Here is a 26,727-nt window from a genome sequence, read left to right on the forward strand (position 1 = left end):
GTTTCCTTCCAGAATTAACATTTGTCATATTTTTTCTTTATGCATTTAGTTAAAGATACCAAAATGCAATTACTGCATAAATGGTAACACAGAACTACAAGATAATCTGTCAACACACAAAACATTCAGACAAACACGCGAATGCTTGACGTCATATGGAAATATGGGCGGCAGAAATGAAAATCTGTCTAAACGCGACAATAATTTTCGGGTTATTATCAGTTTCATTTAGATAAACTTGACACTAAGGTACAGCTGACGTCAACAACCTATCATCATAGGGGAAAAGTAGGGAAAACAACCCAATGAGTGGCAGCCGAAAGGACCAATGGCAGCGTTCGCAGTCGCCGTTCTTTAAAGAGTTCACCAATAGATGTTACGGATGGGAGGGGGTGAGGCAATTGGGTGTCGAGGCGAAGTTAGGTTGACGAATGGCAACCAACAGAGGGCTACGAGTTAAAAAATTGGATTATTTGATCATCTGACTGGCTTTAACGTTACGCGAACGGACACGGAGCAATTTAAGGGCAAACCGTGGATGATATTGTTGATTTTAGAGGCCGTTACGCATTTGGATGGGTTTCAGGAAGACCCCCTCGTCTCGCGCATAGGTCGCGCGACAGATTAGCTGCGGCGTGCTGAGAGCCGAGTTCAAGATATCACAAGTTGCACGAGCGAGAGGAAGACCCTCGCGAGCGATTGTTAATGGAGATATTTGGATTATTTCAATGGATCTGATATGACGTAGTTGGCGTTTCGGCGTCAGTGACACATGCTTGCCTCAAGTGTTGTTAAATTTGAGAAAAGAGGCCCCTGAAGTACCTGGATAAATAATATTTTAATATTTATGGGTGGCAGCCACTGCATATTTGACAGCGAGGAGAATCAAGCCATTTGTCATACGACCGTTGAATCTCGTGTGGTTGTGCGTAACGTAAATTCAGTTTCACAGGACGGAACCTGGCACTACTGTGGAAAAACTTTGAAATACCCAACATTTTAGCAGTCATTTTATGTGAATTTTTGTAAGTGTTCTGGATTGACTTATGGCTTTTGATAGTGGAAATTGTTCTTCAGTGTTGAACCTCAAATCACATGGATTAGTTGCAGTCCTTGGCGTTTGGTAGGATGCGATGAAAATGTCTGGCGCATGGTAAAGCACCAAAGATGATGGACTTGTAAAATACTTCTGCTGCTACTCCAAATACTTCTTATTAATAACAAAAATCATTCTGATATCTTATTTATTGTTGGTTATCGTTAATTTATTAATATTAATTACGGTTGATACTTAAATATCAAAACTGAGGATTGCTGTGTCTTCATCTACTAGACTTTATAGACTCATTTAGAACATCTTTGATTCATAATCGTCTCAATGTCGGTGGATGATCCCAGTCTGAAAGGTTCTGCTTTTTAAACTTAGAGGAAACAAATAAGTCGCACTGAAAGTGAAACTGTCGTGGGAAAACATTCAGGTAAAATGTCTAGTGAGTGCACCTATAACGCGCCATGTAGTACCGATGACACCTTTCGTACAAGTAAACTCTCAGCGCACGAGCAGCGGGAACGCGCGGGTTTTGCGAACGGTGGCGGCTCACCAGTAAAGTCTTCTGCTTTCTTCGAAGTCATCGACGGCTCTTTTTACCGCAAAAAGTTGGAGAAAGGTTTCATCCAGTACCGAGAGGTGCTGGCTGAAGACAAGCGACTTCAGTCCATAGCCACCTTTCATAAGAAGAGACAGGGAAAGTCGCACCACACCCTGGAGGACACGTACAGACTGGTGGCCGAGCACTATTGGTGGGAAGGTTTGTCATTTTCTGTATTACAATTTATTTTATTAATTTAATTTTATATAATGTTATATAATTTACACAAAGTTGTTGCTGTGAAAGTCATTGCATGTTTAGTAACGTTAGTAATTTAAACAGAAGTTGTTCGTGTTCTGGTTAAAACGTTTATGCTGCTGTATGCATCTTATCGATCTCACAATCTGATGAAAATGTTTGTTGTTTATTATCCGGTCTTGAGTTGTCTTTACACTCAAAATGTGGCACAAAGAAGTCATAGAAATAACAGTAGTTGAAAAAAATCGTTGGGCTCTGCAGAGTCCAAATTTTGTCAAAACGCTGTCTTCTATATCAAAGACACGTAGAAAAGTTGAACGCAGCTGTGGTGTAGCTTGACATTTACACAGGCCCAAAGCTCTAAGTGTCGCCTTTTACAACCTTATTATAATGTTTTAATAAATTATAAATTTAGGCTATAAATTATTAAACATGTTAATAACATTTTTAATTATTTTAAGAAAGGTTTGCACGATTTTGTTTTTGGTAAAGGGACCTCAACTCTAAATCTGTCCATCTTTTATAATGAAACTACGCATTTTAGGTGTTTTATGATGGTTAAGTCAAGTGCTTGCTTTAAGGTTGTTCAGTTTTTAACACCATCATTGGTATAATAAATTGTATAAGTTTAGTAGTGTAGTATTAAACTATAACTTGGGTTATGTCCTCCATAGTTGTTCTCTATTAAAAGGCTATAGGGTTCGGAGATGCAAATTAGCATACTCTATAATCCATAATATCACCTCTAATATACAATCAGTTTCTAAGATATGCCTTTGCATTTTACCTATGAAAATAACACCAACATTCCACTTTGTATTTTGGTGTATGTCATTGAATTGGTGAGAGCTTTGCTGGTAAAGGTCCTGGGCTGTTAACTGATTTAGGCTATTGAAGATTCAGATTGTAGGCTCTGATGGGGTCATCTATGAACTATCACCATTGTGCAGGACACCTAATCTAAGATTAAGATAAGTGAAGCTTTATTGATTAACATTGCAATTATTAGAGGTGCAAAGGACATAAACCATCTTTGCAATCATTTGGCAGCTCAGATGATTGGTTGATTTTCAGATAAAAAGAAACTAACCTGCAGGTTTCTTGACATTTCAACAATTGATCTTCATCCAGTTCATTGTGCTCTAAATACAGCAACAACAATCAACAGTCTCCCTGTTGTCACCTGACTGGGGACTACTTCTGATGTTTGACCCTGTAGCCTTTCAGTTATAATCTTTAACCACTAAACTACACCAATCCCCATTGGAGGGTCCTAAGTGAGAACTTTATTCTTTTAAACGACATACAAATGACAACAAGTGACATGAAGATGCTTTACTCTCCAGGGCTCAATTCTAAGTTTTTCTACTTAAAAAAGCCCAGGCGTGCTACATTAAACTAAATAATGCACAAAAACTGTTTGTTTTCTTTTCTCATTCAGCTGAAATTAGGGATACACCGAATGTTCGGCCACCGAAAATGTTCGGCCGAAAATAGCAAAAAACTCAAGTTCGGTGTTCGGCTGAATATGTGAAATGGCCGAATAAATTTTATCGAACATGACTCGTGATACGATCAAGCAGCAACCAGCGCAGAGACAGAGACACGCGTGCGCTTTATTACTGCCGCAAACATTTTGGCTGTGCGTGTGTGCGTGCGTGTGTGTGTGCGTGTGTTCATGTTTGTATATCCCGGTGGGGAGGCTTGAAATATTTCACTCTATGTGTAATGAATCTATATAATATGTGGGTTTCACTTTCTGAAATGAGCTACACAAATATTGACATTTTTCATGATATTCAAATTTTTTTAGATGTACTTGTATTAAAACGGGTTACAAGTGCACTGCAACAAATAAAGTAAAATAAAGTATCACAGAATCCTATAGCAGAAATATTAACGAAACAATTCTTAAATCAATAAATATTTTCTTCAGAAGCAAAATTAAGCCTTAGAAAAGATTGTAAGCCTTATTTTCTTAATAAATATTCAATGGTACACACTGCTAAGTTTCAGCAGTGAAACCACGTATAATGGTTCCACGTTTGTACGGAATGAGAGTAAATGTGATGATTTACTGTTGTAACCTGATCGTTAACATGGCAACATGTTCGCCATTGATCGCAGTTAACAAGAAACATGAATCCCAAGAGTTTAATCTGTTTGATACGTATCTGCTGTTTTCGGCCAAAGACTGGTTAAGTGAGGCAGTTTGAACTAAAACACAGACAGAGACGCTGTGTTTTGTTTATGTTCAGAGCTTCACAGCGCGCTCTTGCAGTGTTGCCATGTTTACATATTTTTAAGAGCTTCGCATTTGTTGTATAGTCTTTTCTTATGAAGCCGCAGATACATTATATAGTTAATAAAGTGAACAGTTGCGCATAGTGGTTTTTTGCCTTATTAAATGTGTCGATTTGTAGGTTTATTTTGGGCTTGTCATTGTGTGCTGTTCTTTTCAACAATATGATCTGGCAACACAGTCATTTCCCGGCAGGGCTGCGAGGCTTTTCAAAATGCATGAAATAGCAAACACATTTTCATATGACTTTCTTGCACCGCACTTACAGAAGAGAGAGACATATGATGCACGTTTAAATATGTCATTAAAGCAGAAGTTGTTCAGTTCGGTTCCATTCACACTGTGTAAATGTGGTGCAGACAGATTAGTGAACCGTGCATCTACAAAACGAGATTAAACATAATATAAAGCATTATGATCCAATGACGTTTTGACTTTTACTACACAGTTCAAACTTCTTATTAGTCACCAATGCAACAAGGGTACGAGCAGTATTTAAACAAATATTATTTATCTTACCTCTACATTCTTGCACATTAAGATTTTTATAAGATGCTAGTTTGCACAGCGTCCATAATCCTGTTTTGAAGCTGAAATGGTTGCTTAAATATGGCCAGGGGTTTACTTCATTGTCTTCAGCAGTTAGAGTTCGTAGGGTTTCACCTTAGGACAGGTGCACTATACCGAAGTTAACTTCTCCGTCTCCATCGCTCTTCTGGTATCGGCTCAAAAACTCAAACTCTCGCCCATTATTCACTGGAGTAATTTCCGGTCGTGTTTTTTTCCTTGCAATGTTTTCATTATTTTTTTTACTCTGTAACGGATGCGATTTTAAATATAACAAAGTGTAATACACCACACAAATCATACTTAAGTACAAGTAAAATTACAGATTTTAAAAGCTACTTAAAAAAGTACAAGTACACAAAAAACCTACTCCATACAGTAACGCGAGTAAATGTAATTCGTTACTTTCCACCTCTGACAAAATCCCTATCATTTAAAAGTTTGTGAAGGTTGTTGTTTTTTTTCCTTTCAGGAATGTATTTTCAGGTTAGAGACTTTGTCCTCAATTGTGAAGAATGTCATTCCAAGAGGTCAGAGGTAAGAACTTGAGACAGGATTATTACTTAATGTTTGTCCTAGAATGTTTTATGTTTTTCTCACACATCTTTCATTTGTGTTTATATCTAAAGTGTTCAGATGTGGGACTCGTCTCCATGATGGTGGAATCGCATAGTCATGAAATGTTAAGTAAGCTAAATAGTCAACGGGAAGCAGGGCACTTTTGTGACATTACACTGAAAACCGGTGGTGGCCACTACTTCGTTGCTCACAAGGCCGTTCTTGCAGCAGTAAGCGAGTACTTCCAGGAGTTATTTACTGAAATGGACTCCGCCACTGACCCCCAGTCACATGTTGACCTCACAGGTATGGCAACAATAAAATCTAAAGACAAAATTGAGATTTTGTTCAATATCAGATCTAAAAAAAACCTCTAAATCAGATTTATCAGTTTTTTAAGGTTTATTCAGGTCATTAACCAGTTTTTCATTTTTTAATCATAATCATTTTTTATTTGTATTGTAGGTTTCAGTGAGCAAAGCTTGCTTGCTTTACTTGAGTTCTCTTACACTTCTACTCTAAACCTGAATCTGGACAGTTTAACAGAGGTTTGTGCCATGGCCCGTCATCTACGCATGTGGCCTGCCCTTGAGGCCTGCTCTGCTATCAAAAAAGAGACTTATCAGCCATGTTCCAAAATGCACAATACTGCTGGTGATCCAAATTCAATACCTGGACCTTTCAGGAGAGACCTGTCTTCGACTCCACAAAGAAAGGAAGGACTGAAGAGAAGGAGGGAGGATGAACAAGAATGTGTCTCTGGGTCTTCCTGGACAACCCAAGTGCAATACAGAGAGCATATTGTTGGTAAGATGTCAGATGAATCTGGAACAGAAATATTTAACCCTCAGTTGCAATGCCAAGCATCATCCAGTTTTCATGTTGAGGAAAATTGCTTTCCATGTAGCCCAAATCGCAGAATGAAGCTCATGGACTTCAAATCTCAATCCTGCAAGAAAAAGTTGTCCTCTCGCCATATACCTTCAGTCATCTCATCCTCTCCATGCACCTCAACTCGTTCTTCTTCTCCATCACGTCGCCTACTTCGTTCCTCACCTGGCGCTGCCCTTGCTTTGCGCAGACTCCTGCCTAAAATTGACCTCACCACCAAGAGAAAAAGAAAGTCCTCTTCCTACCGAACATACAAGTCCCGATCTGAATTCTCAGTGACTCCGTCCCAATCTCAGGCAAGCCATGTAACCTCTGTAATGGTGAAAGAGGAAGATCTGGAGGAAGATGTATGCAACACAATCCCTCAGGATGAAGTACACAGCCCCCGTGCACAGGAGAAATACAAACTGCTCAGTTTCCTAGGCTTGCAGAGGAAGTCTCTAGTGCCTGGTCCTGAGGAACTGTCTGGTTGGGGGCAGAAGAAACGGCTTAGGAAGTTAAAAGTCAGCAATTATTCCCTCACAGCTAGACGGAAACCTCGTTCACAGGGTGTCACATTGGGACTTAAACCCAGTTTAGGGGCACTTGCAGCAGTTAGTCCATCTTTGTCCCTCTGTGACATGAGCAGAATGGACTTATTGAACAGACCACTGAAAGCAGAACCCCAAGACTCATGGAGCCATGAAAGTTCAAGAAAGAAGAGAGGCGGTCCTGCAGGGCAAGCTGTTCAACCAAGTACAAGGACTACACGTAGCAGGTCATTGCTCCAGACAGATTCCAATGGAACTGATCGACCGCTCAGACGTCACAATAGAAATCAAGACCAAAAAACACAATCGCAGCCTGCAAGAAGAGGTAGGCTTCCAGCCCATGATGCTTATTCCACTTCAAAGAGAATGCTCAGGATAAAACAGGAACCTGCCGACAGTGCTATTCTACAACCTATTCAGCGGCGAAACACTGCCTACCACCACCAAGCAACTGTAAACCCCCCTAAAGCAACAGGTCCAGCACGTAGGGGCCGGCCACCAGCGGATCGGACAGTAAGAGCCACAACAAACTCACAGCAGAGAAAGCAGTACAAACTCGGGCGTCCCGCAGCAGAAAAACCTAAAAGTTCAAAACAAATTGAAAGCAAAACAAAATGCAACTACGCTACAGGAATGGCAGAAGAAAAGCACAGCAGAACTAAAAGAGGAACCCAGGTGAAAGAGAACAGAAAATCTAAAGCACTTGCCAATAGAAAAGAGAACTCTGAAGTTCAATATGGTGTCATGAACTGGGACATTTCCAACACCAACCATCGGCTTCTTCACAGCCATCCCCTTTATAAAACCATAAAGGAGGAGCCAGCAGACCCCCTGCCCCTAACCCAACCATTCCCAACCTCAGATTCCTCCGATCTAGGTAAGCGTCAAAGCAAACCACCTGTCAAACTGCTGGATCAAGGGTTCCTCTTCGGTTTCTGTCGGCCAGCAAGTGGCATCAAACAGGAGGAGGAGAGTGTGGACATCTACCTAACTCGGTCAGTCTCTCATGCAAGCAGTTCCCATCGGGATTTGTCACCCAATCTGGTGAGAAAAAAGAGGATGAGGGCCTGTATTAAGCCTGATCGAACGGGTCTCAATGGGCCTCACTGGGCTGGACTTGGCAACAGGTCGACACCGTTTTCTCAAAGGCTTGCTATTCAAGTGAAAACGGAGAGAGATGAAACAAGTGTGTCCCAAAGATCAAGTGTTGTTAGAGTTAATAGACACCCCAAAGTCAGCAAAAGGAGTTGTAAGGTCAAGAAAGAACCTACAAAGACAAAGGTAGTGTACTTTTTTTGTGTTGCACTTAGTGGAAACTAGTGGAATAAAAAAAAGAAACTGCATTTGAAGTCTTGAATCTTTTTTGTCTTTTTAGAATGTAAACAAGCTGCTTCCTCTGAGCAGTCGCCGTTCCATCTTACTGGAATCCATCCGACGGGCACGTCTCAAACGGCTACAGGACCCTAAAGGTCAGAAGTTAAGTGGAGCACATGCTTGTCTGCAGTGCAGAGCCTCCTACAGGGACTGTGATGCCCTCATCATGCATCGTATCAGGCACATTGAAGGCAAACACTGGCCTTGTCCGGTATGTATTCTAGGATTTTGGTAGAGATTATGAATTTTCGTTATGTTGGACCTTTGGCCTAGCAGTTGCTCTTCATTTAACACATTTTGTTGAGATGCTGATGTTGAGTATGGGAGTTTTGCCCCTGATTGTGACATCTCCTGAACCATTGGTCTCATCATTTCTTATCTTCTGTTTACTCCACAAAAATTGGCTGAAGTAATAAACAAAACCACCACGGTCAACTAACTCACTTGTTTGCCTTTCCCACGGGCTTTCTACTCCTGTATCTTGTTTCTTCATGTTTAATAATTTCCATTTCTCTTGCAGTTGTGCAGCAAGACTTTCTTCAGACAGAGAAATGTAAAGAATCATATAAGGACACATAATCCCAAACTCTACAAATGCCGCCAGTGTATTGCTGCTTACTGAGGTAACGTACAAACATTTATACAGTCTGTAATGCACATCATTACAATATTACATCATTGTCATTGTTTTTACATTTTAGGTTAAAAGCCACAGGGTGAAATGAAGAGGCGCAAACTTTTTTGTTTCTTTAATTGTTAAAGCTGTAAATACCAAGAATCTGTGATGTATGACAATGAGGGTCAGTTTATTAATGTAGATAATATTTTGTTTTAAATTGTCTTTTTCCTCACAAAAATAATTGTTATTTAAGTAACTAAGCTGAAGTTGCTTTGCAATTGATATTGATGTGTTGAACCAGAACTTGAACCCATGGTGTTTTTCTCAGGGGGGGCGGAAGCTTGTTGGTCAAGGTGATATATGTATAATGAGAATTGTGTAGAATGCTTTAAATTTGTAACTACTAATGTAATTACTACAATTATTACTATGTTACGATTATTTTTCCTAAATGACATAATCTTGAGTGCACTTAATGTTAGCTTTGTTTTGAAACCTAAGAAAGATGCGATGTACTGGGATGTACTTGAATGGAGTGGAGTCTGTGAACTGCCCTCAACGTGTGGCTGTCTGGCAATGTTTTAGTAAAAACAGTTACATAAATTAAGACTCACAGAGGAATTTTAAATGAAGGATAGGTAAATGGGTTAGTTATTCTAGGGATTATGAAATGGTTAACCTGCATTGGTGCAATGCTATTGGAGATATGCCATTTTATGAAAACATCTGTTTGACTTCAGCTTTTCAAAATGAAACGGTGACTGTCTTTCAGATAAGGGAATCCCAAAATGTTTAATGTGATTTTCTTTTCTCCTTCTTTGGATAATTCCTTGTCAAATTTTTATGCATACCTTTCTTTAATATAAAATGCAATGAAGTTATATGAAGTTTTAAATGTTGAAGTGTGTTTTGTCTGAAAAGACATGTTTAAAATGTAGAACGACCAAATAGCCATATAAATAAATTTTGCATTTTAAAATTTACTGTGTGTGCTTTTTGGAATTAAGAACAGGTTTTTAAAACATCTCGGGAGGGAAGTCTTTATTGTATCATAATTTATTAGCATATTGTACTAACCTATAAAAGATAAAAAGGCTTCAAGTTCCACTTTGTATTTTAACAGCAATTTAATATTTACGTTAGACATCTGATGCTGTTCAGTTTGGAGGGCTTTAAGAGCTCACACTGATGGATAATATCTGTGTTTTCTGGAGGAAAATATCACAGTTTGAGCTGGTCCTCAGTACTGTTGCAGAGGGCCTGGTACCGCTCATCAGGTAGAGAGTAAACAGCCAGTGCCTCTTTAAACTCATTCAGCGGGCAGTACACGTCACTGCAACCTGGGATTTTTTGATCCTAGAGGTACAAACAAGATCAGCTACAAATGATGTCATAAAAAATCATTAAAAAAAGGTATACATTAATGACATTACCCTAAACATACTGTTAGGTACCATTATAATGTCACAAGCAGGTCTATTTTAATCAACATACTAAAGTCCCCAGCAGCTGCTTACTGCTACATACAGTACAACAGATTTACAGGCATTTGTAAAGGGCCTTTAAATGAATGAGTCCTGTGTGAACCACCTCACCTGGCCAATGTAGGAAACTTTAACATAGTGCTGTTTAGTTTGCCGGTGCTGATGCAACTCCAGTGTGATGTCAGCAGCATAAGGAGGCCATTTCATGTCAAAAACTCCCAAAGCCATGAGACACGGCATCAATGTGGTGTCATGCACAGAGTACAGGAACAATTTTCTGTATCAGTAAAAAAAATGAACACACACAGCAAATTTGAAGATCTTTGTTCAAGTTCTTGATTTGTATTTGATCTCTGACCACTGTGGGGCAGCACCTCACAAGGTTTGTAAAGAGTGTGATAGCAGTCTCAAAAGGTTCTGGAACCCGTAGTAACGTTTAAAAAATGTATGAATGTGTTTGCATTAAAAATAGAACAAGCAATAAGTTGTAATAAAAAGACTGAAAGATTGTTGTTGATAGCAATACTGTTTAAATGAATGACAAAATTTAGTTTAACACTTTTCGGTTGTAAAACTTATGTCTATAATTAATGTAATAAATTACATCTGTGTTTACTCTGCTAGGACATCTGTGTGAACTTAGGAGGAATTAAAACCACCTTGGGTCTGGTCTGGCATCATTTGTTTGCAGAATCAGATGAGAAAACATTTGATGTTATTCATGACAATGAAATTTATAAACTGTATGTGTGACTCAGATGTCCAGTCCAGTTGTGTCCACTTGTGTTGCTCTGGCTTTTTGAGATGGTTTCTTATGTGTGTGCGATCTGTGATTTCAATTGTTCTAGTGTGGAAGGACTATTTAACTCACCTGTCTGGGTTAGAGGTTGTTCCCTGTACTTTGTCTTCAATGTTGGTCAGCAGTATGTTAAAAAAAGGACCCACACACATCTTGACAATCTGCCTGAAGACAAACACATCTTAAAGCCTCCAAGCATGAGCTTTTCTACATTCTTCTGCCTGACATTTCTATAGCAGGATCCCATGTCCCCTCACCTCTTACTGGGCTCATAGATGTGACAGACCATATCTACTGCTCTCTTTTCAACTGTATTTCTCCAATGCTCTAGAGCCGTAGGAACTGGCAGGCCATGAGTCTAGGATTAATAATAAACAAAACAGTACTCAACAAACCCAACAGTGCTATATCTGTACAATGCTTCCTGTCACCAGAGGGCTGCTTTACCTCTCTTGCCACCATGTCATCTCTAATGAGGATGAAGTCGAGGTGTTGATGAGGATCGACCCCCAACGCGCTCTGGATGCTACGCAGGTCTGCGGCGATGTCCGGAAGAGTGGATGACTCTGTCCAGCGAGGACTATGTGTCATGTGCCACAGCCAACCACAGACACAGAGACATGGTGTTAACCCAATCACAAATCAATTTACAAATATTGATAATTTTCATCACCATGGCAATGAGCAAGTTTACCCAGATAGCAGCTTAAGCAGTTTGCATCCATAATAGTTGGGGTAGAGGACCTCGTTCTCTGCCTTATCAGTGAGAATGGGCACAACACCTTACAAGAGAAATATCAACATTTTATTGACTATTCTACCACGCTACACGGAGTAATTGAGTCGCTGTTTTACCTGCTTGTTCCTGTTGGAACAGTCCTGCCACCAAACATTTTGCAGACTCAATAGTCCGTACGATGTTGGTTGAGCGAATGCTATAAAAAATAACACAGCATCCATTTTACTGGTTCACTTTGATGATGCACGATTATTATAATTATATAATTTATTATATAATAATTATGTTTATTATCATTATAATTTAGGGTGATTTAAAAAAAATATGAATAGAGAAATCTTGATCCGGATTGGTTTCACTGATGGTTTAAGACTAGTCTTCAATGCAAGTAGTTCTTGTCCTTGTAAAATTCACCATCATTAAGCTGCAGGTGGTTGCCAGGATATTTCAAGTGTTCAGTGTGGTTGCTAGGATGTTGCTTGTTTATTCAAACTAAGAGTCCAACTATCTGTCAATGACTTTCTGGTTGCTAGATGTTGTTTGGGTTCATCCATCAATGTAAGTCTATAGGACATTTTTGACACTTTTATTATCTGTAAGTCTGAACCTGTACACTTTTCCTCAATATGTCATAGTTTTATGATATGATTCATGCAAAAGTGATGCACAACTCCTCACAGTTGAGTTTATATTTAGAGTTAGGGGTCTATTCAAATCCCTGAGCAAAGTGATTGTGATGCTATCCAAAGTCTCAAAGTTTATTTATGTTGTCCACTCACTAAACTTCTTTGGGACTGAAAGAAGATGTGAGGAACGGCACGTCCTCTATGTATCTCTTTCGCAGCTTCACTCCAAGATCGTACAGCTGTTGCATGCCCAGTGTGGTCAGCTGACCTGGATAAGTTCCACCCTGTAGGAGGAGTCAGAATCAGTGCCATTATTCATCTTAATATGACTGCCTGTCACGATATTCAGATAAACACAGCTAAACATTATAATGTTTACATGATGGTATGACATTCTGCTATTTACTATCAATTTACTGCATTCTAATAATGCACTCAAGTAAAAAGCTACAAATGGAAACTATAAATCTACACACAGTGAATTTAGTTAATGCTACGGAATGCTTTAACCGAAGGTTGCCTGACAAAAGGCAATGAGCAAACTCAAACGTATTTTTTAACACCATTTCACTATGTGTAGTGAATACTATATCAGCAATAAAACCAACTTCCCATAGTTTAAGAATGTGGCACAAATGTATGAACACAGACACGTGCTCACTGTCAAGATTTTGGCTCTGTAGCTTTCCTCCACTGGAGATGGGGGTCTAGGTCCTCCTTGTAGGTCTGTAACCTTATAGTCCATTTCAGTGTGAGCAGGAGCTTCGAGTAGCTCAGGGACCCATTGTGCCTGGAGATGAAGAGATCATGCCGGTCAACATGCTGATGCTGGTCAATTTCCATCAACTTGCAGACAATTACTAACATAACAGTGTCTCTCTGTCTATGAATTAAAGAGCATGCTGGTAGGGTTGGGCCCCAGATGACTCTAAAATGTCTAAACAATAAAGAATTAATGTCAGATTTGTGACACCAGCCCTCTTACCTCGAACACATCCGGTATAGATTTCAGTGGGGTTCTTGCCCCGTGTCTGAATAGAACTTGGATTAATTTAAGCTCGTATGGAGATACTTCGGTCTTATTCTTTTGAGACCAAAACATCGACCCAAGGCCCACTGAACCTAGAAGACCCACACGTGCCCACATGATACACCTGATAAGAGAGAAACATTTTAATCCCATACATGTCAGACTATACCTAACTGTTTCACGATTTTTGTAGTACATATGTAATTAAGTACTTTAAGCATGATATTGTAATTTATTAAGTTTGATTCTAGATTCTAACAGAATATAAGTACAGTATATATACGTACACCTACATAAAGCTCTTTCTGATTCTGATAACTATATTATATACATAGCATCTATTAGAATTCAGGAGTCAAAACTGATTAAAAGATCACTTTAAGATGTAAACGAGTCAGTATATTTCTATTACTCAAGCTCAAGTCCACGACTTAACACAGCAACAACAACTGTCACAGCATCCAGTATTTCCGCCTGTCATTTCAGCAAGTTTTTACACACTCTTGGAAAGATCAACTATTATGGAGTAAGTACGACTCAATTACGTAAAAATAAATGTGCTTTACAGAAAAACATCTCTGTAAATGTCACCAACCTGAAGGTTTCAGCGGCGAAGTCAAATCCACTGGTTTTGAATTGCACTCATTCCGTTCGGGTAGAGTGACATACGCCGGCTGATGGCGAGGTGCATTGTGGGACATGTAGTTGAGTAGACTAGCAGCACAATCTGAGCTTCACAGAGTAAAACTACATTTCCCATCCTATATAGTAGCTGAACTCGTTTGTAGGCTGTACCTTTCGTTTTAAGTGCCATAATATTTCTATGAAGACGAATTCGAAATATTGCGGTAAATATTAATAATATTTATAGGGTCTTGGTGAGCCTGTTTTGTCTTGTATGTTGTGTAGAATGTCTTTTTTACGCACTTCTTGTTGTTACTTATGTATTTAATGTTGGTTCCAAGAAAGAAGCATTATTTGCAGATGCCACGTGGTTTGGTCGGGGGGGAAATTAAGTAAATAAGCATCACATGTAGTATAAGTTTTGGTATATTTTATTTAATACTCCCAGCAGAACAAAGGTAACTGTGACTGTGCAATGGTATGTGATAAATTAAGTGAAATGAAGCTCAGATGTCATCCATTGCAAGGATAAAACTTTCAGACACTGATGTAAGGTTATATATTACAAAACATAACCACCAATAGTAATTAAGGTGACAACACGAGCAGATAAAAATAAAGACAAACTAATATCAATAATGTTGAAAATGACCAGTCTTTTACCTGAAAGATTAAATTGTGCTGAGGAAAATGAAGCGGTAACACAGTACGTTCTGACGACGTCGCCAGTTCGTCTTCAATTGGTCACCGTGACATTACTTTGTGACCACGTTCTGAGGACGTCTTGGCAACGTTCCATTTCTTAGAATTTTTGCGTACGTTCCAGAAACGTCCTAGCCACGTCCTCAAATAACGTCGTGAATTAATCCCATGGAGAACGTTTTCGCGACCTGATGTACTGGTCGTCAGATAACCTGGACACTGGTCATTTGATTAATGAATCTCAGTTCTATTTATTATGTTATTGTATGGAAAATGTATGATCAGAGTAAAATCTGTTACAATGTCAAGACGAATGCTATAAATCCGACTTCTGACAGCTATTAAACAGGAGTTTAATTCGATACCACAATTAAAACTGCGTTTCTATTTATTTAGTAAGCGCACGCGCCTTCTCTGTTCTGCAAAGAGCCGCGCGCTCGCATCATCTAAACTTTAACGGTCATTTCTTTTTACCTCACTGCCTGATATTACTTTAGCGGTTTCATAATATTCATTCTTTACTTTATACCTTACAGATGTGAGAATAAACACAAATTTTAGTGATTTTCGATCGATTTGGCGCGTTTAAATGAACGGACCCTGGTGTTTGTGAGTGTGACTATAGAAGCTTTTGATTGTTGTTTCTAAAAACGGACAACCTGCTTAACTTATGTGGTAAGACAAGAATATAATGTTAAGCTTAAACATAATGTTTATTCATCTCTGTCAATAACTTTCTGCTTTAAATCCTCTATATTGTGTTGAAGTCTTTGATTATTTATGTCATACTACCCATAAGTATAAAAAAAATCTGATTGTGATGTACAGTGCTGTGTTGAGTTTTATAATCGTTATACTCTGCTTTATATTTGAATAGAGAATTACTCCAATTATGCATAAAATTGAATCTTTAAAGCACAGATTAAGTCACAAATTAATTTAATCCTCCATGTGAGGGATGATAATTGTTTAAATTAAATAAATAAAAACGATTTTAACAACGTGACTGTTTGGTCGTTAGGACATGCTCATCACGTTCCAGAAACGTTATTTGATATGTAGCTGCGACGAATATGGTACGTTCCAGGTATGTCTTCAGGAGGTTATTCCAACAACGTCCAATGTTACGTCGCTGGAACGTTATTATGTTACGTCTTGGCAACGAATATGGTCCGGTCCATGTACGTCGTCACAACGTAACTGTGTTAGCTGGGAAGTTTCTTATGAGACCAGATATTGAAATATTTGCCATGACACAATGTCATTTAAAACAGAAATCTATGGAAGTGCTTTGGTGAAAACAAACCTTGCTTTCCACGAATCAGAAGAATGATGTCATAAAATTGCATATTTAAAATATTTAACTTCATGTTTGCTCTTGCCGTCTGTGCTTCTGAGAACAAGATCATTCAGATATTTTACCGTCACACAAAGATGTAGAGTGTTGTGATCTACTCTCTCAAAAGGCACTTTCAGAAGTCATAATCCTTAACATCAAGACAATACCTCTGATGTTATTCACAGTTATCTGAGAGCATCTACACAGTATATATTTTTTCTACTATGTTATTGAATGATGTTCCAGAACTGGAAATTACTAACATTCTTCCAAATATCTTTCTTTGTGTTCAACAGAACAAAGAAATGTATACAGATGTGGAACAACTTGAGGGTGAGTGACAGAATTTTCATTTTTGGTTGAACTATTGAGCAGGACATATCTACAGGCTTTTCTTTTTCTAAAAAGCCAATTGGCTTTAATATCGTCTCTATATTTGCTTGGTGTCATGAGGTTATTAAAATGCCAACTTTATTAGTTAGATAAATTATCCCAAAATATTTTATGCTTGAAACCAACATCATATCAGTAGTTTTCTCATGTTTAATTCATTCATCTACTACTGAATATGTCATATTGAAAACCGTTTATTTAAGATGACTGTCTCACTCTGTAAAAATCTACATTCAATTACTATTACAACAGGTAACAGGTTTCAAGGAAACCAGATTAAATGCTCTGATACAGATTCTCTCCTGCCAACTCTCATTATATCATTCTCTCTTTGTGGCCACTGAAATAGTCCAAACCACGACTAATACCAACAGACAAGCAAACTCAACCATCTTTCTTCTATTGACTTCTCTTCCTTTGAGAACGCTATGCTTTAACCCAGCCTAAACAGCCAGGTCACCAGGTCTGACCCTGCTACTACTAGTGCCACTTGTCTTGCTAAGGCGACGCTTGTCTCTGAAAAAGTCTGGGTGGGATGATGGTGTTGAGGGGGCGCTGGGCAGAGGGCTCCCACCGCTCATCTGCAGGAAGTCTTCGTGAGGCTCCAGGTTGTCATGACTGTGATGGTGCCGTTCTGTGGCCATATTGACAGAGTTCTGCTGGTGGGCTAAGCGGTTATTAAAGGGCTGGCAGCTTTGGTGGATATGATAAGGATGGTGGTGATAAGGATGCGGGGGTGATGTTGGTCCTTGACTTGATGCCAGGCACTGGTTAAAATCTGGAGGTGGGGTACAGGTTTGGCTAGGAGCTGGTACTTTAGCCGTATCAGGCATTTCTATTGAAATAGTTGCTCTTCTAGGTTTGACAGCTTTGTCAGTTTTGTTCCTGACATCATTGGCGTGGTTGTCGGCATACTTTTTAATGCACGGCCTGCATTGTTTCCAGCCGATGTGGTACAGCTCCAGCACACTGAGAAAGAGCGAAACAGCTGCCACCACTAGCATAAACACTATAAAGACGTTTTTCTCAGTCGGCCGGGACATGTAACAATTCACAGGGTTGGGGCATGGTGATGTGTCGCAGTGGTACAGTGCACCAAGAAAGATTCCATACAGCATGTATTGGATCACAACAAAGGTCACTTCCATTACTAAACGTATCAAAATGCTTAGGACATATGTCTGAAGCAACGCTCCCCGGAGGAGGATCTTTGGCGGTGCCTCTTCGGTTTTCTCTTTCTGTTCCAAATACGCCTTTTCTCCTCGTGCCTCTTCATTTCCTGCTGTAGCTTTCGCCTCGAATTCTCTCTGCCTCCGTTTCTCCTCCATGTGGACCGTGTGCATGGCATGGCCCATGTAGATGAGGGATGGAGTTGAGACGAAGACGATCTGTAGCACCCAGTATCGGATATGAGCGATGGGGAAGGCTCGGTCATAACAAACATTGGTGCAACCAGGTTGTCGCGTGTCACACATGAAGTCGGACTGCTCGTCACCCCATGATGACTCCGCAGCCGTGCCCAGGACCAGGATGCGGAAGATGAACAGCACGGTCAACCAGACCTTCCCCACGGTCGTGGAATGCTCCTGAACTTCTTCCAGAAAATTACCCAGGAGACTCCAGTCCCCCATTGCTACACAACAGCACTAGAAAGACAGAGACAGATGCAAAGAGGGAAAGAAAGAGGGAAAATAGAAAGAGAGCAAAAAATATTTTTTACCAAGAAATGAATGTTGTCTTGAAGCTAATTTTAAATGGAGATAATTTGCAGGCAATATATTCAATTTTAATAAAGTATTTTATTGGCATGATTGTGTGCACTTACAAAATATGCTAAAAGCATGCAAGAACATCAAGAAAATCACATGAAGGTTCATAAAAAATGAATAATACAACATAATGAATAAAAATGCAATTCAGTGCAAATTATATACAGTATATTGGTTGACAACATTGAAACCATTTTAATTATAGTTTTACTGAAGGGGGCACTCTTTCACCATTCATATGACTACACATCAAGATGAGCAAAAACAAAATCTCACTGCTAAGGCATCTTAACCTTAAATTCATATAGTAATGCAGAGGCAACAAAAAGTATTTGAACATCTAGAAAATGTATTTAATTGCATTAAAAAACAAAAATACTGTGGACCTATCTAAACTACAATCAAACCCTTGCAAAAAGTTGAGAGTGCTATTAGAATCCTTCTTAAAACAAACAAATAAGTATACTTGCATTTTTTCTTTTTATTTACTTCTTAAAATTACACTTAAGAACACTTGACTTGTACTGATGTGGAACTTAAACCAAGTCTTTGTACACAGTGATAATTGTGATAATTAGAATTGAATTAAAGTAAAGTATAAGGTATATTCTGTTCAAGTATAAAAATTAATACCTAAATAAAGGCACACAGCAGTATACAGTGTAGCCTAATTATAGTGCAAAAATATTATGACAAATAAATGTATAGAAGTTTTCATCTGACTTATACACGCTGGCCTGAAGTTAATTTCCGGTCTGTGTTTTATTAATTTATATTGTTATATAATATGAATATATATATATATATATATATATATATATATAATTTTATTGTATTTTAATTACATTTAATTAAGTTGAAACTACTCAACAGTTATTGATTCTTTGCGGAGGTCATGGAAGTTAAGTTTGGGCCACATAAGTTGTTGCCGCTGAAACCGTCTATAGTTGCAGTTTAAAAACTACTGGTAGCACTTTATTTATATATACTGGAGCTATTTGTTTACATTAGTAAATGCATTAACTAACATGAACTAACTATTATCAATATAATTTTCCAGCATTTATTAACCCTTGTTAATGTTAGTTCATGTCAATACCATAGGTCAATACAACTATTCATGTTAGTTCATGGTGCATTTACTCATGTTAACAGTGACAATGTTTGATTTTAATAATGTTTTAGTAAATGCTGAAATAAACATGAACTAAGATTAATAAATGCTTTAGAAGTATTGTTCACTGTTAGTTCATGTTAGCTAATGCATTAACTAACTGTTAACAAATAGCAACTTGTAAAGTGTTACCAAACTACTAACCTCAGTTTTACTGATAGTACACTTACTGATAGTAGACTAAAAATGTGCTACAGATATTAAACTAGTTAAACAAATGAGAATTTGTAGTTGTAAACTAGTTGTATACTTAAAGTAAAAAGTGGGCCAATTTAGTCCCAAGTATAGTATTAGAATAGTACACTTACAAGTATAGAACTGGGATTTTAGAGATGTAAATAATTGCATGATGTATACTTAAAATATACTTGAACATTACTGAAGTAAACGTAATAAAATGAACTTATAAGTATACTTATTTTCTGTAATGGAACCCAGAACTATGTTTGCCAGCCATTGCAGTTAGTTTATTATGTTAGCCTATTGAATACATTGGCACTACAGTATGTTTACTGTAAAAACACTTGATGTATCTTTCTAGAGAAGATAAAACTTCTATTAGGTGTATTTACAGTAGAGCCGTGAGAGCATAGCACTATGAACTTGAATAAGCACAGGGGTGACTGTTCTAATTTTGGTGACGCCTGCCCCAGTTTTTGGGGCAGGGTTAGTGACAGTGGCCTTGGCAGGGCAGAGCAGGGCCAGGGGATGCCAGGGGCCCTGAGAACTGCCTTTTTGTATGACCCAGTAGAAGCCTAGATCATATTAAACCACAATGCAGAATGTCCACAACATCTCTCTACTACAGTACATCACGTGTACTATGTGGGTGTATTCTTGATCCAGTGTGTGTGATGTAGCGGATAGGGCACTGCATAAACTTCTCAAAATAAAATAGAAGGGGTCACATAAAGTTCCTTTATGTGTAAAAATACTATTATCAATTAAATAACAAGTCTTTGAATTCCGATCAATACTGTAAGTGTCTATGTTATGTTTCCTAAGTGATTATTTTGTTAAAATCCCAAATCGAGTTCAAATACCTAAACATTTTTCCAGTTGAATAATGCAACAGGTGTTTACTGCATGTCCTGCTTTCTCTGACACACAGACATATCTTCTCTCAGGGTCTCCATAAGCCCGTTTTATTTGTTTTAGTTATAGCCCCATGTGAACAGTATTGGAAAACCCTATATAGATTTATTGCTATTTACTGGATATTGTCACTGTAATGTCCATTAAACTTTAAATGTTTTATTAAGTAACTAACTGTGACCACGCTAGAGAGTCATATTTATGTATGTATGTGTACTTTGTGTTTTGACTGTGCCCTTTTGCCATCCTGTACGAGACCATGTTTTACTAGTAATAGGTCTTGCTGATGTCTGTAATGGCCAAATATGGAATCTTACCAGCAGACAATTTGAACTGAGGCCCTCCGTCTTTCTGAACAGAGGTAAAATAGTCAAAATGTGTCATCCATCATTAGTAAAGAGTATTTATTGAAAGTTAAAGTGGTAGAAATCTGAAAATACATTTAAGATTTGAGTATTGATGAAATAAATGATTGGGACCTTTAATTGAATTGGCTTCTAAAGATACTTTCTATCCAATCCTATAAGAAGATGTTTATTAAACCATTTGGTATATTTAATATGTTAATTAGGTCACATTCCTTACTGAGACGGTTGACCATACTATCAGTGATTTCAGGTTTTACCCTTATAGTGAAAGTTGGTGCTATCCATGGCATTTTTTGGATTCATGCATTTATTAGTTTTAAGTTTCTGACATCAGATGTTCTGGAAATGACTGTCACTCAATGGTGTGAACCCAGTGAAGCAGTATGAGTGTATTCATGTCGGTAAAAGTCATTTGGACTGGCATCGATGGGAATGGAATCTTAAACATTTAAAAAACAGAAGGAGGACGGAAATATCCATCTGATTCACTGACTGAGCAATCTCCGTCGCCAGTGCTCTCTCTCTCCTTCTGTCTATCTGCCTTTTCCTTTTCTTCTTCTCTTAGGAAGCAATTTTAAACAATATGATTTCCTCCATTCTTGCCACTTTAAAGGAAACAAGTCTCTGAATGTCTCCAAGGTCAAGGGTGTTTTCTTTCCCAAAAGAGAGAAAGAGAACCACTGGAGAATAGAATTTACCTGCAGCCGGTTAGCGCCCCTAAAAAACCCTAAAAGCCCTTATCATGAGATATTATAGGAGGTCAAAGTCTAACTACAGACTGCAGTATTTCTTAAAGATACTGAAACAATAGGACTGCAGTGCACACACAAATGTTGTCGAGATGAATGACAGACAGGAAGAACTTTCACCTGCTCTCATATGATTTTCTGTTTGTTATAGGAAAGACTTAACATTACATGCTGACCTCAAAGGACATCTAATATGAATGATAGTACACTATTGTTACTGGGTTAAATATAGGCATGTTTTCACCCCAACACGCAAAAGTATTATATTATATTATGCAACCATATTAGCAAATAATTTGTAACTAAACAACTTGAAACTGTGCTTAGATTGGCCAAAGTGTGCCACCAAAGTAAAAAGTAGATTTTATATGTGAAATAATTTCTAATTTGATTCATCTATCATTCTAAAAATATGCTAAAACATTTAACGGAAAAAAAAGAAAATTCAAAATTATAATTGATTCACTTACCCTCTTTTACATTTATTGTTATCATGACAGCTTCCCTTAACGTTCATGGTTTCTTATTTGTAGGAATACAGTCGATGTTCTTTATGACTCTAAGCCACTGTCAAACTTTCAATTACAAAATAAACTTTAGAATAACATAGAACCTCGCACTCTCATCCGCACTATTTTAACAAGCCGGGAACATTGCCACAGCACCTTTGAAACATTCTAGTAGCACTTCACATACTAGGTGCCAGGCAGTGTTGGCAAGCAATGGCATGCTGGTTTTTCTCACACTGATCATGTCGCAGCTGGCACCCTGATACCCACACCATAAGAGGCTCTGCAATGCCCGTGCATGGGCCCTACCCCCTACCTTTTAATAAATATTTATTTAAGCCCTTTCCCCTCAACCTGATGTCAGGGACTACCAGAATTAGCATGACACAGAGTTGTCCGATCTGTGTCCCAACATAACCACGATTGTAACTAGGTAGAATGCAAAGACAAACATAGAGGCATATTTAAGCAATGCCAAATAAGCAAGAGTGTTGTTGTAATTAATATCAACCTGATTTGGCTGTAAGCATCACAGGTATCAGTTATGTTGATATTGTGTACAATAGCATGACTGCAAGTAGGGCTGTCAAACGATTAATCGCATCCAGAATAAAAGTTTTTGTTTACATAATATATGTCTGTGTACTGTGCATATTCATTTTGTATTTATAAACACATACACATACATGCATATATACGAAAGAAAAATATGAAATATAAATATGTATAAATGTTTATATATAATTTTAATTATTGGTAACTGTAAATAAATATATTTAGATTTTTCCTATATATTTCCTATATATATGCATGTATGTGTATGTTTATTAATACACAATTAATATGCACAGTACATATACATACATTATGTAAACACAAACTTTTATTCTGTATGCAAATATGCATTCATATTTTATGAATGTTTTTCATATTTTCATATTTTGTTCATAATGAGGCCATTAAGTATTCAACAGAAGTTGTAATTCAGTTTTTAATTCAAACATGTTTCTAGAGCGATTTTTACATTGGCTTACTGATTGCTGCAAAGTAGCTTTACAGAAAAAGAGACTTAAGTTTCTTGAGAAACAAAGAGGGAGAAATATAAATGAAAAAAAGCTTCCCGATTACTGGACAAAGCAAACTATGGCCACTTCTATAGTTTAAAGGGATAGTTCACCAGTAAAGTTCTGTCATCTAGTTTCCAAACCTATATAAATCTCTTTGTTTGGTTGAACACAGAGAAAGATATTGGACGAATGCTTGAATTATGAAACATTTCTTTGAACCCATTGACATAGTAGGAAAAAATACAAAGTTTGTCAAAAGTGCCCCAGAACTGTTTGCTTTCCTACATCTCTTCAAAATATCTTCTTTTGTGTTCAACAGAACAAAGAAATTGATACAGATTTGGAACAACTTGCGTAAATGGTGACAGAATTTTTATTTTTGGGTGAACTATCCCTTTAAGCCTAAACCTGAGCATGCACATGTTTTGAACTTGAACTTGCATGCCATGCTAACCACATACTAAAAACAAAGGACAGAATAGCTGTTTAAGCCAAACATTCCAGGACTAACACAGTCAAGCCTGACTGTTTTATTCAATGCAAAGGTCATGTATGAGATACTATCTTTGTTAATGTGAAGTGAGTATGAACACTGCACACTCTGCAGAACGCCATAATAAGCACACAGACACCTGCACATATCAACATTCACCAAAGAGTGTAATTCCAATTACAGTAAAACATGAAGACATTGTCTCTGTTAAGATGATGTTGTGTTACCTTACATGGCGGTCCTATTTCTCTCTTCACTGTCACAACAACTGCACTAATCTGTGCGTCAAAGTCTTCTTAAGACAGGACAGGCGCCACTTGACATTACATATAGGGCTTTTGCCTTCTGGAAATATTTTATGAGCTCATCTTATGAGATATGTTAAAACCTCATCATTACAAGATAGCTGTACCAAATTGAGACAAAATACATTTAAATGTAATTATTTATAATCATTTATATTTATTATGCTATATATGTATGTAACATATTTGTTTAAGCATGAGAAACAGATTTCATACATCGACAAAATTACTTTAAACCAGTTGGTTAAAATAGCTAAAATGGCTGAAGAAAATAAAGGCATTTTGTTAATGATATTCAAACAACATATGAAGTGTTGAAACATCCGAATGCTTTTTATATATATCTTGCTCTTTTGCACATCAGTCAAAGCTCAAGTGAACTAACATACACTTTTGTTCTACTTACCGAACAGTCCATCACGTCTTTTTTTTTAAAGTGCCATAAATTCACAGTCCTTTGTAATGACAAAACCGTGCGTAACGTTATTCAGTAAATGTCATGCCATCGGAGAGGCTGCATATTCTCCAGAAACAATGATGTCATGATGAAATGAACATTCATCGTTGGCTCGACCAGTTATGGCATCTTCAAAATGTACACATTTTATTGTATTACTATTTATGTCAAATATAAAATAAAAAATCTCCATAAGTCAAAATGAACTAAATCTGTTTTTTGTCTACATTTTTCCACTAGAACTATAATACAGCATATTATACAACAAATCAGTATATCAGCCTTGAAACAAATAAAAAATTAAAATAGAGAATAAAGTGTTATGTCTTGAATATGACCTGAATATTTTCTCAGAAAAAGAATCTCAATTAAACTGTTGGATATTATATAATGAATATATATATATATATATATATATATATACAGTATTGAATATATTCCTCCTCCTTAAGAAAAGCATAATAACTCTTTCAATCTCTAGCCCTACATCTTTATTTGGGACAATAATAAATATCTGTGATTATTTGTACATATACAGTCATGAAAGCAGAGCTTGCTCTCTGAATTACTTAAAAACAATAGGAGCGTATGAAAATGAATCACCTGTCTGACTGTAGACTTGTGTCTCTGAGTCTTCTGTGGTCCTCTTCAGATGAATAAATAGGCTCTTATTCTGCGGCCCGGGGGTCCTGTAGATGTTTGACAGTGGGGACACACTGAGCAGCGGAGACGTATGGCAGCGTATCTCTATAGATGAGATTCTGTCGAGACATTCATGTATAGCACATGCCCCCTCGTGCCCGTCCCACTGTGGGAATTGAGCAAAGTGTGGGACACTTTGAGAAACACCGGCCCATCTCAGGGAGTGTTCCAATCCTCCCTTCCACACTTCCTCCCCCCTTCCTCCTTCACTCCCTCTCTCTTTTTGCCCCTCCAACCCAGTACACACACATACCCGCCACATGCACTTGGTAGCACTTTATTTCGGTGGGAAGAATACCACAGTGCAAAGAGAGGAAGTTAGATTGTAATACAACACAATGAGTGTTCTTCCCAGGCTGTGCATTGGTGCTTTGTGATGCGTTGCGCTCGTGTCACAGTAAGTGTTTTAGCCATTTTTTACCTCCTACCCTGATCAATAAACTTATTCATGCACTTTCACATGTACACAAACAGACTCAATATGGTGGGCAGATTAGATCATAATATGAGATTTGATTTTGTTATTCATGTTTTGTTTCAACATTTTACTTTTTTCAGACTGACTGTCTAACTATATCCATGGTTTAGAATATCATAAAATTATGCAAATTACAAAAATGACCATATTAGTATTTATAAGAACAAATAAACTAAAATTACCTGGTCGCATGGTCCCTTTCATCCTTTTTTAAGTTTTCTATTATTTTATCCAATCCACAGCTCTTGTTTTACTGTATCTCTGTGAGGATGCAACTGAAATGTATCCACCATTACGGAGACAAACTGAACCACAAGCAACTCCTCTCTCTCTTACTACAGTCGTTATTTTTATGCCGTTCATTCGCTGAGAGCTGGAAGATGCATGTCAGCTTTATATAATGAAAATCTTTTAGATTTCATTGCTCATGGGTCCGTGTGTGTTTGGGTGTGTGAATGTGACTCTGTGTGTATGTGTGTGGGGGTAATCCTTTAGACATGATTCCTCCTTGCTGCAGGGTTCGTGTGTGTTTGTATATAACAAGTCTTATTTAGAATGGGTTCCTCTTGCTGGGTGTTTATTCCCAAAGAAAGTCATTTACTGTTAATTTGGTGTAAGGGAGAGGTTATTATTGCTGTCTACAGTCTTTGAAAGTAAATAACAAGTTATTTTTACTTCCACACACACTAATAAATGCATGATTTGTTTTCCATCACTCTCTATTCTATTATTCAAGCAGAGATGTACAGACCCTTTTACTGTAAAAGCTCTACCCCAACACCCAACAGAAACAGCGATCAATGCTTTCCAAACTGCCTGTGACGAGAGATGATCGACAGACGTTGTTCCAAAAGAAAAGAGGAAGTAGATGTTCTGTTTTTCTTCAGTGGAGCTGAAATAAAAGTTTCATTATTTCATTTGTCAGGGACAAATACTTGGACAAATGCAGGAAAGGGCTTATGTGTGCTGTGACAAGTCACCCTCAACGACAGCTACCCTAGATATGATGACATGCGTATAAAGCATGTGGATGTGGCTATAGGGTTATGTATGTATGCTTTAGTTCATTTGAATAGCTGTTGCACTGATTTCATTATGGGGTCAGAGATCACTCAGCAGCTGTGGCAGGCCCTGCAG

At 37.8% G+C, this 26,727-nt stretch overlaps 3 protein-coding genes across 3 annotated transcripts; 1 reads left to right on the forward strand and 2 right to left on the reverse strand.

Annotated features, from left to right (window-relative positions):
• Positions 1-393: 393 nt before the first annotated feature.
• On the forward strand, positions 394-9,649 carry si:dkey-229b18.3 (uncharacterized). The gene is made up of 7 exons (XM_057336241.1): positions 394-1,808; positions 5,189-5,253; positions 5,346-5,580; positions 5,740-7,976; positions 8,071-8,280; positions 8,590-8,692; positions 8,771-9,649. Exons 1-6 carry the CDS (start codon positions 1,484-1,486, stop codon positions 8,689-8,691), a joined length of 3,174 nt encoding a protein of 1,057 aa, XP_057192224.1. The 5' UTR covers positions 394-1,483; the 3' UTR covers position 8,692; positions 8,771-9,649.
• Positions 9,650-9,709: 60 nt separating this feature from the next.
• acp6 (acid phosphatase 6, lysophosphatidic) lies at positions 9,710-14,039 on the reverse strand. The gene is made up of 11 exons (XM_057336242.1): positions 13,962-14,039; positions 13,322-13,490; positions 12,998-13,126; positions 12,490-12,620; positions 11,827-11,906; positions 11,666-11,753; positions 11,419-11,551; positions 11,229-11,329; positions 11,044-11,136; positions 10,284-10,449; positions 9,710-10,044 (listed from the first exon to the last, which is right to left on the reverse strand). The coding sequence occupies exons 2-11, from the start codon at positions 13,481-13,483 to the stop codon at positions 9,910-9,912; spliced, it is 1,218 nt and encodes a 405-aa protein (XP_057192225.1). The 5' UTR covers positions 13,484-13,490; positions 13,962-14,039; the 3' UTR covers positions 9,710-9,909.
• Positions 14,040-15,600: 1,561 nt separating this feature from the next.
• gja5a (gap junction protein, alpha 5a) lies at positions 15,601-25,340 on the reverse strand. The gene is made up of 2 exons (XM_057336987.1): positions 25,014-25,340; positions 15,601-18,070 (listed from the first exon to the last, which is right to left on the reverse strand). The coding sequence occupies exon 2, from the start codon at positions 18,053-18,055 to the stop codon at positions 16,868-16,870; it is 1,188 nt and encodes a 395-aa protein (XP_057192970.1). The 5' UTR covers positions 18,056-18,070; positions 25,014-25,340; the 3' UTR covers positions 15,601-16,867.
• Between the last annotated feature and the right edge of the window lie 1,387 nt (positions 25,341-26,727).

The sequence above is a fragment of the Triplophysa rosa genome, linkage group LG6, assembly GCF_024868665.1.
Source record: "Triplophysa rosa linkage group LG6, Trosa_1v2, whole genome shotgun sequence".
Lineage (NCBI taxonomy): Eukaryota > Metazoa > Chordata > Actinopteri > Cypriniformes > Nemacheilidae > Triplophysa > Triplophysa rosa.